This window comes from Chaetodon trifascialis, chromosome 18 (assembly GCF_039877785.1).
Source record: "Chaetodon trifascialis isolate fChaTrf1 chromosome 18, fChaTrf1.hap1, whole genome shotgun sequence".
Lineage (NCBI taxonomy): Eukaryota > Metazoa > Chordata > Actinopteri > Chaetodontiformes > Chaetodontidae > Chaetodon > Chaetodon trifascialis.
In genome coordinates this window covers 23,998,953-24,010,000 of record NC_092073.1, presented here as the reverse complement: position 1 = coordinate 24,010,000, position 11,048 = coordinate 23,998,953, and the positions used below count along the sequence as shown (strand labels likewise).

The 11,048-nt window shown below is 45.8% G+C and overlaps 3 protein-coding genes across 3 annotated transcripts in view; all 3 read right to left on the bottom strand.

Moving 5' to 3' along the window:
* The window catches only part of nub1 (negative regulator of ubiquitin-like proteins 1), a 9,262-nt gene extending 8,791 nt beyond the window's left edge, over window positions 1-471 (bottom strand). Inside the window, exon 1 of the mRNA XM_070986630.1 lies at window positions 342-471. The gene's annotated coding sequence lies outside the window, so the exon portion shown is untranslated. The remainder of the gene's footprint in view (window positions 1-341) is intronic.
* Window positions 472-2,996: 2,525 nt separating this feature from the next.
* On the bottom strand, window positions 2,997-6,855 carry LOC139346608 (uncharacterized). The gene is made up of 4 exons (XM_070985763.1): window positions 6,804-6,855; window positions 5,728-5,892; window positions 4,380-4,608; window positions 2,997-3,646 (listed from the first exon to the last, which is right to left on the bottom strand). The coding sequence occupies exons 1-4, from the start codon at window positions 6,853-6,855 to the stop codon at window positions 3,058-3,060; spliced, it is 1,035 nt and encodes a 344-aa protein (XP_070841864.1). The 3' UTR covers window positions 2,997-3,057.
* Window positions 6,856-8,049: 1,194 nt separating this feature from the next.
* crygn2 (crystallin, gamma N2) lies at window positions 8,050-10,928 on the bottom strand. Its single transcript, XM_070986644.1, has 5 exons — window positions 10,551-10,928; window positions 9,495-9,586; window positions 9,049-9,205; window positions 8,588-8,733; window positions 8,050-8,316 (listed from the first exon to the last, which is right to left on the bottom strand). The coding sequence occupies exons 1-5, from the start codon at window positions 10,569-10,571 to the stop codon at window positions 8,181-8,183; spliced, it is 552 nt and encodes a 183-aa protein (XP_070842745.1). The 5' UTR covers window positions 10,572-10,928; the 3' UTR covers window positions 8,050-8,180.
* Between the last annotated feature and the right edge of the window lie 120 nt (window positions 10,929-11,048).

The window sequence follows — 11,048 nt, the reverse complement described above, 5'->3', positions numbered from 1 at the left end:
TTAGCTTTGCTGCTGCTTCGGTGAAGCTTCGCTGTCAGATGTCTCTGAACGCGGAAGGCTAACGTTAGCGCGGCTGCTGCTAGCATGGCGTTAGCTGACATCAACCCAAACAGGTCGGTCAGGGACATTAACGACAGCAGATTGACTGCCAGTGACGCACTGTCTGTCTCCGTCACACGGCTAATAGCTAACGTTTAACGTCACTGTCTCCAGTGAAACAGCTGCGTTAGCTCACGTGAACGTGACTCGTCGCGTTACCACAGCCTCAAATAAAGCTCGTTTCGCCCTTTTCATGCTTCAAGTCTTCAGTTCAGACGCTGTTAAATCTTTCTGTCAGTTACCTTGATGTCAACGGACACGATGACAAAGAGTTCCGCGGTCGTAAATATCCGCCGTGCTCGGTAAAAGTCCCCTCCCTCCGCTCGACCCTGTTGTTGTTGTTGTATTATCGTCGTTTCTCGGAAGTCCGAGCGAGACAGAGGGCTCACTCTGAGCACGTTTCACGATCCCGTTTACGTAAACTCCGTCTACCGGAAACACGCGAAAAGCTCGACTGTTCCGCCACCGCAACAGACTCATCTGCCACATAGACGATCTTTGATCTACGACGGAACCCGAAGAGGGTCAAATGTATGTATATAAATATGTGTATAAAACTGTATGAATACAAAGTCAAGAAGAAACAAGGCAAACGAGACGCCATTATAAGATAAGATAAGATAAGGCATAATGAGATGGAATAATATATTTAGATATTTCAGCTATGTCCATGAAAGAGTGATAAATATTCCAAAACAATTTCACAACTTGGTGTCTTATTTTGAAATGTTTCATCCTGTTTCTTTTCAAAATAACACAATAAGAAAATGCTGTTTAGTTCTTTCACAGTTCCATGGTTTCATATTTGTCTCCATTCATTTCCGATTATTTATTTCATGATTAAACTGCACTTTTGTTCTCGTGAACTGACGTTAAATAAAACATAAACTGAACTGATTTTTGGTGCAAAGGCCCCAAAAACACTTTATGCATATAAGAACTTTTATACTGAAACTGAATTTTTACCTTTTTATTTTGTTCCGTGTGGTGTTTTATTATCTATATATTTCACATCTTCTGGAATGATGTCTGTATGTGTAACAGCACTTTGGTCTGATCACCGTTCATCAAATGTCAACACACTTCATTCATGAATCATTATTTCTTTGCAGTTCAAGGTTTTTTATTACATTTTCCCATTTATTTGGGTGAAGAACAGGAACGTGACACAAAGAACATCGAGCCCAAAATTAAACATCTTCACAGAAATTCATCAGAGACTCAGATAACATGTCTCAATGTCTCAGCTTCAGGTCTTCATGAAATGAAATGTCAAGAAACAAACCAAAAAGCAGCATTCACCTAAACGCTCTGTCCAAAACCCCTGACTGCAGAAGATGAAGAAAGAAAAGAAGAAAGAAAGAATCATGTTTTCTAACAAACATGAGTGAAGTGACAGAGGAGGTCAGCTCGAAAGGCGGAACTGTGGAACGTCATCTGTTTGGATTCAATCAGCTGACCTGGAAAACTAAAGATCATGCCTTTACTTTGAAAAGCAGGCCAGGAGACACCTCCAAAATAAAAGCTTTCCTGTCTGTTAGTGACATTCAGAAGGTCATATCTTTCCCACATGAGTCAGAGGCAAGCTGCCAGACAGCACGTCACACCTGTCCACCTGCCACGGCAGCACCGTCCTCTACATGTCAGAGCAACTTTAACATTTTATTCCATACTTTTCAAGCACAACTTGGACTGGCTGCACAGTAGAGCTCTTAAATATGAGCTGGATCAGTTACTTCTTGCTGTTCCCAGGTCAGTTTCTGTGATCAAAGGGGATCACGCTTTTGTTCTGGAATCCACTTCCTGCAGAAGTTCAGATTATTTGTGCCAATTTAACAAAAAGTTAACATTTAAAGACAAATATCTCCATGTGGCTTTCCTTTAAAGTTGTTCTGTGTCTGTGTTTATGGCCCAAATTCTGTTATTTTCAATAAAGTTTACTTTGAAGTGATCATCTGTGAAACACTCAGGGGTTCTTAAAATTAAATAAAAGACATCATGAAATAAACAGTGTGAAAGATCTAAATAAACTCTCAATCTAATAATCACATATTAACTCATTATTGTGAAAAGTTATTGTTTTTATATTTCAGGTCATTTTACCTGACAGTGGTGATGTCACAGCCCTCTCACCTTTCAGCCAATCACAGCACACAATCACACATCTGCTAGCAGGTTCAGCCAGTAAGCGCCTGTTAGCACGAGCAGAAAAAATGGCTCCTATAAAACTGAAACTACAAAATTAGGAAATAAGAATAATTCCTGTTAAATGATATTTGATGATTGGACGTGGAGTTCTGATCATTTCTCAAATCATTTCCAGACTTTACACACTTCATTCATATGAATGTTCATCATTACTTGTTTATGAATCTGTCGTTGACCCGTCTGAACCGTCTGAACCGTCTGAACCGTCTGCAGCGTCTGAACCGTCTGAACCGTCTGAACCGTCTGAACCGTCTGCAGCGTCTGAACCGTCTGAACCGTCTGAACCGTCTGAACCTTCTGAACCGTCTGAACCGTCTGAACCGTCTGAACCGTCTGAACCTTCTGAACCGTCTGAACCGTCTGCAGCGTCTGAACCTTCTGAACCGTCTGCAGCGTCTGAACCTTCTGAACCGTCTGCAGCGTCTGAACCTTCTGAACCGTCTGAACCGTCTGAACCTTCTGAACCTTCTGAACCGTCTGAACCGTCTGAACCATCTGAACCGTCTGAACCTTCTGAACCGTCTGAACCATCTGAACCGTCTGAACCGTCTGAACCGTCTGAACCGTCTGAACCATCTGAACCGTCTGAACCGTCTGAACCTTCTGAACCTTCTGAACCGTCTGAACCGTCTGAACCGTCTGAACCGTCTGCAGCGTCTGAACCATCTACAGAGAGTCTTTCATTTGTTCCTCGGCAGACTGACAAACTCAAGACATGAACTGAACTTTGCGAGACGATTCTTGACTCTGTCAGAAGGACGAGTACATCCCCAGCCTCCGGGCGGCCTCAGAGATCCTTGGGGTCTTCCTGCTGGGGAACGGGTGGTAGTTCTGGTTCTGGTGGACCCCCACAGAGGAGCCCACCCCTCCTACGCTCAGCTGCCTGGTGAACCTGAGACCCGGGGCCGGGGACTTCCTGGAGCCCCTCCATGCCGCGGTGCTGCTGTTCTGCAGGACGGCATTCCTGGTTCTTCTACCTGCAGACTGGCCCTCCTTCAGGTCCTCCTCTAGGCTGGTGGTGGAGCTGCTGGGGGAGCAGGTGATGGAGGCGACAGGGGTGGAGCTTTCATCAGAGGTGATGGGAGCCAAACACTCCACAGAAACACTGCACAAGGCCTCAGGACACACCTGTTTGGATCCATTGTTGAGTGAAACCTGGACTGGATCCATCTTCTCTGGATCTCCTGCAGATCTCTCAGAGGATCCAGTATCTGGGTCTCCTCTGGACCCATCTGTGTTGAAGTGGTCTTTTTCTTTGGTGTGGTTGATGGAGCTGCTGGGTGAATCCGAGTCCTCATCCTGCCGCGAGGCAACGGCCTCAGAGGAAGCCGAAGAACGCCTGGAAAACACAGAGATCATGAACAAAGGGCATGTGGGAACATCCTCACACCTGTCGTCACAGCTGGATCTAGAAAGAGCTGATCAGCTGTTACACTGATGTTCTTCTTCTTCCCTTCATTAACGGCTATTTAAGCACAGATAAAAACAGCTGGATTCAGACAACTGATCTTGTATGAACATGTGAAACAAAACGAGACGCTTCGCATTAGATTCTGGGAAGATGAACCGAATGATGAGCGAGGAGACTCGTTCGCTGCTTCCTGTTTCAGTCATCATGTGAGAATCCGAAGTTTTCCTCTCAGCTCATTTATCAGATAAAAACACTGGAACATGTTCTGACTGTTGATTCTGATCTGATCCCCACACTGAATGAGTCCTCAAAAACAATCACATTAATCAATAAAGATGATCAGATGAACTGTGACAGCAGGAGGGGTCTGTCCTGAACTGAGATCCCTCCTCTGAGTGAAACATCAATCAAACCAGAATCGATCATCAATAATCAAACTGTTTGCTGACAGCAGTTTCCTGAAGTGTCTCTGAGAAAGTGTTGAACTCGCTCCATCCTCTGTGATCGACTGAGCCTTTCCAGGACGCCCCTTTCATACCCAATCATGATCCTCTCACCTGTTACCAATCAGCCTGTTTACCTGTGGAATGATCCAAACAGGTGTGTCTGGAGCGTTCCACATCTTTCAGTCTGTGAAATCAGCAGATATTTAGAAACTGACCGGGAGGAACTGTTGGTGTTTGCTGTTTCAGGGGAGGACGTTGTGAGCTGCGACGTGACACCGGGACAGCAGCAGCGGTGGAGGTCCAGATGGACGTGCCAGGGGTTGTAGGTCACAGGGTTGGGGTCAAAGGTTATAGATGGTTGCGAGCTGCTGCTTGGTTTCCATGGCGACGTCAGACCCTGAGTGATGGGGATGATGCTGACAGTCTCCAACAGTTCCTCTGAGACTGGAGACAGAGAGTTAATCAAACAAGACCGTGATCACATTCAAACAAACAAGAGATTAATCAATAATGGTGATCAGTATTAATCCTGATAAAGGAAGGAAGGAAGCCGGTTCAACGACTCTACGACAGGAGGCCGGTTCAACGACTCTACGATGGACGCCATTGTACCCTTTGACTTGTTCATATTTAAACTAGTCCTGTTCAAAGACAGTCAGCATGAGACCTGAGTCTTAAGACTGCTGAGTCTTGACTCGAGGAGTTGGTCCCCCTGTAGAGCATCAATAGCGACCCTAGAGAGGTTAAATACCTGGGACGACATTAGTCACTGAGAGCTGAAGAAGCTTCTTGGATGAGGTTTCAAGTTTCTACAACCAAGTCCAGCTGCCGCTGATTTAGCCTTCCCTGGACCTTGACCTTATGACTTCACTTCTCAGGAGACCAGGTGGGTGCTGAGCAGCAGGCTAGTACATCTACCAAAGCCACCACGTAAAAATACTGTGGTGCTGCAACAGTAAGCATTTTAAAATTCAACAGGACAGAAGAAAAGTTGTCTGAAGTATCAGAAGTGAAAGTACTCATTAGTAGTGATCCATTTCACCGCTGGAGGTACTTTAAGTACTTTAAATACAATTTAGTTAAGCGGTTCAACCTCGGGGGCTGGACCCCGGAGCCTCCACTTCTTCTTCAATTTTATTTCCTAAAATTTTGAGGGCAGAACTTTGACTTGCAATGGAGTATTTTTACACTGTAGTATTTCTACTTTAATTAAAGTAAATGATTTGAATACTTCTTCCACCTCTGATTTTTACGAACAAACTATCTGGATGCAAATCTCTGCGTAACGTTTGTCTGTCGTGCTTTTATTTTGAAAAGTGACACGGGAAATCTTGGTTGTACATCATTAACTTGACGCTTTCCTGAGCGGCGAAATTAACTCATTTCACGGAGTTTAAAAGCAACATTTTCTCCTGAAAACGAAACGTTTTTTCTCCATAAAGTCGAACATTTTCTGCTTTTCTCTCTAAAATCAAATCCGTTTGTTTTCTCACGCACTTTGTCACGAGTTTGTTTGGTTTGCGTGCAGGTAAACAAACAGCTGCAGGTCCGGTTTCCGCTCACCTGTCCTGAACAGAAGCACCTGAGTGTGTCTCCTCTGTCTGTCTCTGGTGCACCTGTACTGTTCTCTGAGCAGAGAGATGTCCATGTCCCTCCTGCTCTCCTCTTCCTCTCCTCCTCCTGCTTCCTCCTCCTCCTCTTCTTTCAAGAGCCGCGCCTCCTTCGTCCCTGCAGGAAAGACGCATGGCGACCTTTGACCTGCTAAGACTCAGTGTAGGATTCATTTGTTTTTGAATTTATTATGTGGTTTCTATTTTTCCATGCTAACAGCTTCGTGAGGTTCATCTCTATGAATATGTTAAGAACTTTAGCTTTGAGCTAAATGCTAAAATCAGCATGCTAACATGCTCACAGTGACATCAGCAGGTTGATGTTTAGCATCACGCTTAGTTTAACGTGTTAGCATGCTAACGTTAGCTCATTAACAGTAAACAGAGGCCAGCTGAGTGAGCTGTGAGTGATCAGTTCTGCAGGTGTTTGATCAGAAATCAAAGTATTGGACACGTTCATGTGTTGACGGCGGCGTCTGCTGCGTGTCATCGTCTAATGTCACATCACACTGAAGGAATGTGATTACTTCAAAGGAAACATGTTGAATCTAACGTGTTTTCATCACATTCATCTAAAGTCCGCATAGGTCCTGTTCAATCACTGACAGCTCTGAATATTACAGTATTCTGTATATTACTGCCATTGTACATGTACCTGTACCACACATCCAAAGCCCTGCATTCACAATTACTACCTACATAGTATAATATGCAGTATTACCAGTACATTATGATGTTGACATTTTTTTGTTTCCTAACGATGGAATATGATTTAACAGCAGTACTCTGAGGAATCATTGAAGTAAAAGTACTGTGAGATTCTGCCTGCGACTTAAAGTCCATAGAAATGAAAAAATAATCGACTGTTTGACATTTTTGAAACTTTAACTGCAGTTTTCTGAAGGAGGAATCATCCCTGCACGCTTTCTGCTCGAAAACGCCCTGAACCAGAGTCCACAGCTTACAGCAGGTGTGTGAGGTGTGTGAGGTGTGTGAAGTGTGTGAGGTGTGTGTGAGGTGTGTGTTCACCCTCCAGCGGCCCCCCGCTGGGGGCCACACAGCAGCAGCAGGAGCAGGACATCCTGTTGGCATCAGCAGCAGCAGCACACCTGCTGCAGGTGTTTGACTCCTCGTCAGTGAACGCAGCGTTCTCCTGCTGCGGCGCGTGGACTGACGGGCCGTTTGAAACCTCCTCTGGAAGCTGCTGCTTCAGTCCACAGTGGATCCAGATTTGATCAAACCCACAAAAAAAATTCAGCGATGAGTTTTAAGAACAGAAATGAAAAAAGCAGCGGACGTGTTTCTGCTGTGTTTCCTCGTCAGGCAGGAAGCTGAACTGACACACACACACACACACACACACACACACACACACACACACACACACACAGCTGCTTTATTCTCTGACTTTGATTGGTGTGTAAACAGTGAAGGACGTTGTGCTGCGTCGACCTTTCTGTTCACATCTGTTTGCATGAGCGAAGAACAAACACTTGATTAAACAGCCGTTCATTCAGTGAAGTGACGTCAAACAGGTTCAAATAAGGGTGAGGCACAGAGGTATTCATACCAGTTTAAACCAGTTCATACCAGTTTATAACAGTCCATACACATTTAAACCAGTCCATACCAGTTTATAAGTCCATACCAGATCATACCAGATTAAACCGGTTCATACCAGTTTAAACCAGTTTATACCGGTTTGGCTTATAGCAATATGCTATCATGTTAGCTTAGCATGTTAGCTTACCGATAACACAGACACAAATGACTCTTTTGAGTGGAAGAGGCCGACTGTCCCCGCAGCAGTGACTCATTTAAACGTGTCCAATGGCGTGCTGTCTGCGGATGATGTCACTGGATGTAGCAGCCTGATGTTAGCATAGTTAGCATAGCAGAGTCTTTTGTCACCCTCCAACTCTGAAACGTGTTCAGATGGATGTTTTGATTGTTGTGAGGACCCGTTGAACACTAGTTCCATGAATGTATCAAACAGTTTGATCGTGTGACCGTTAGCCGCTGTGCTAGCTAGCAGCGCGGTGTCAAAGTTTCACATGATTGAATAAATGGTCAAAATGATCCATTTACGCTTTATTCCACTCCTGGTCTGACAGTCTGCTAAGCTACACCCACTTTATGTCCCCGTCCAGTCAAATCTGAAGGATTCTGGTAACCCCGCCTTTGTGTTTCATGTCATGTGACATGACTGAAGATGACGATGCTTCAGCTCAGCGCGACCTTCGACCGCTGCGCGACGGATTGTCCAGAGGTCACACAAAACAACACACACACAGAAAGTGTTTGATAAAAAACCTGTTTTCTTATCTCAGTCTGGGTTTATTTATTATACATGATTACAGCGGTGGAGGGGGAGGCTGAGGGGGAGTCAGGGGTCAGAGGTCAGGTTTAGAAGTAGTTGACGACCCTGCGGATGGACTGGATGTTGGGGTTCTGGGCCTGCCACTCGTTATGGCTGCAGTAGTCTCCACGCTCCACGATGTACATGCGACCACGGAAGTTTGGCTCCTCGTACATCACCCAGCTGAGGACGGAGAGAAGAAGGAGTTAATGCTAAGCTAAGCTAACACTCATCTTTACCGTCCACTCAAATGCTGTGGATTTCCTTCATTCAGTCATTGTTTGTTTTATCTGTAAAATGTCAGAAAACTGGAAAATGTTCAGCAGTCTGTCTGTTTCAGTTTCCTGTCGCGTGTGACGAAGGAAAGCAGCAAAGTCTTACACCTGAGAACCACAAACATCTTAAGTATTACGTCATTGATGAACTGACGGCGATGGACGTGTGTGAAACTCACGCTCCGTCTCCGTAGACCTTGACGGAGTTGATGCAGTTCTTGGAGAAGCCGCGACTCTGCAGGAAGGGACAGTCGTCGCAGATCTCCACACACTGACCGGAGAAGTTACAGGCCTCGAACAGCTCGATGCGGTAGTGCTCTCCATGCTGACGGATGGACGGATGGACGGAGGGGAGAAAGACAGATGGACAAACAGGTGAGGACAGTAAGGTTTGCGTGTTGCCATGACCGACAAGCAGAAGCTGAGCTCCACACTCTGCCAAACTCTGCCGGAGTGTTACTGAGCTCTTAAATTTTACACAGAAATCCTGCCCTGTGCATGCTTACAGTTTGGCCTGAGGGTGGCGCCAGAGGAGAGGATTTCTCCTCTGGGGATCATGAATGTCCACAGTGAATTTCATTCAATGACAAACAATCCTTGACGTTAAAATATTAATAAAGACGCCGTCAGCGATGGTTACCATGCGAATGGGCTTGCAGGATCCCATGTGGTCGTTGTGGGAGTTCCACCTCTGGAATTCTGGGTATTCTCCGTGCTCCAGGATGTACTGCTGGCCCTTGAAGTCGGGGTGGTCGTAGCAAATCCAGGCTCCGCTCTCCACACGGATGGAGTTCACCCTGAAAATACACAGCATGAATACTCCGACAGTGTCCGAGGAGAAGCCTTCTGTTCGGATGTCACCTGTTCTCCAAGTGATACGAATTCAAAACCTCCAGGTGTTTAGATTTTTAATGACGGCTCAATGAGGACGTCATCCTTTCTGTGTCTGCTGGTGATGGAAATGACCAAACATGGCCGCCGGCCATAAGATTACTGTGTTTCAGATGTTTGTCAGATAAGGAGGTGGTTGTGTCAGTGTGTCAGGAATTATCCATCACCGTCCACAGTGGAAGAACACCTGCTCACCTGTTCATGAAGCCACGGTCCTGGAAGTTATCACAGTCACCTCTGACCTCCAGCTTCCTGCCGGTGAAGCACTTCCCCTCGTAGAAGGTAATCTGGAGGGAAATGAGTAAAACGTTTTCACGTCGTCACATTTAACATCAACTCTTTCCCTTCAGTCGGACTCATGGAACTTTTCCTGTCTGTCAGAGCGACTCAGTCGCTGGTGTGGAGGACATTTCTAAGAGGTGAAGACCTTATTGTGTAGATTTAAAGGTCACTGGATGGAAAGTCAGGTGATGAAGCAGCTCTCGCCCCCTGCTGGACAGGAGGGTGACTGGCTGGGTTCAAGCTGCTCTGTTGTGATTGGCTTCAACCCCAGTGTGCGGGAGGAGGCAGCATTTCTCTGTAACCGACTGACACACCTGAGAGTACACCTGTTCATCACTGAAGAGAGGTGACAGGTAAAACCACTGGAGGTGTGAAGCTAAAACTGAAACCCAGTAGAAAAGATGACGGACGAGAAGAAGGAGCCAACCAGTCACCGAGACCACCTGTACTCACAATAACTGCTGCTTTCGGTGCTTTAAGGTTACTTTGTGTCTGTTTACCTGTTACCTGACAGATGAACCAGCCAATTAGATTTGAAACTGAAGACAGTTTTATCAGCGCTGCTGATTTTAAGATCACAGCAGGACTTCAAACGATCCTGGTTCACGCAACACAGATTACTTTCATTGTGTGCCTTTTGAGGACGTTCTCTAAAATAAGATGGCGTCATCCTAAAATGTAAAAATTTGAAATGAATAAATATGAATATTCCCTTCAGAACAACAGCTGGTTAGAGGCTACCCAGGTCAGTACAGCAAGAACCTCAAACCAAACTCCATTCAAAAATCAGGCCATTTAAAGTCAGGCAACACGAAGCAGAGCACGAAAGCCATTTTGAAGCAAGTTTCTGAACTGATTTCCAATGAATTCAGCAGACTGTGAAAGAGAAGGTCAAACCGTCTGGACCCAGCTGACTCCGTCTCCTCACTTCACACTGCATCCTGGCCATTTTCAGCTGCTGGTACTCACCTTTCCAGAGTACTGCGACATGTTTGCCCACTGGAGACTGTCCAACCTGGCCCGCAACCACACACACAGTGTAACAGAGAAAAAGTTGGACACCACAATATATACGGCAGGGGGGCGAGCGAGGGGCGACGTCCCCACCGGACGGACAAAAGACACAAGAGACAAGGCTTTAAGAGTTTCTGCTGCCTCAACGCTTTCCCTTCATCCTGACGCGTCTGCTGATTCTGCTGTGTGTGTGTGTGTGTGTGTGTGTGTGTGTGTGTGTGTGTGTGTGTGTGTGTGTGTGTGTGTGTGTGTGTGTGGACTCAATAGAATGTGCTTGGCCTGAGCTTTACAGGGTCAATGATATTGCACATGCCACGCTTCTGTAGAGGCAGTGAAAGGACACACGCACGCACGCACACACACACACAGTTCAGACTGTTAGAGACGAACACAGAAAGGACAAAAACAAAAACACGTGACTTCATTTTCTGACACGAAGAGCTGCTGAAGGCC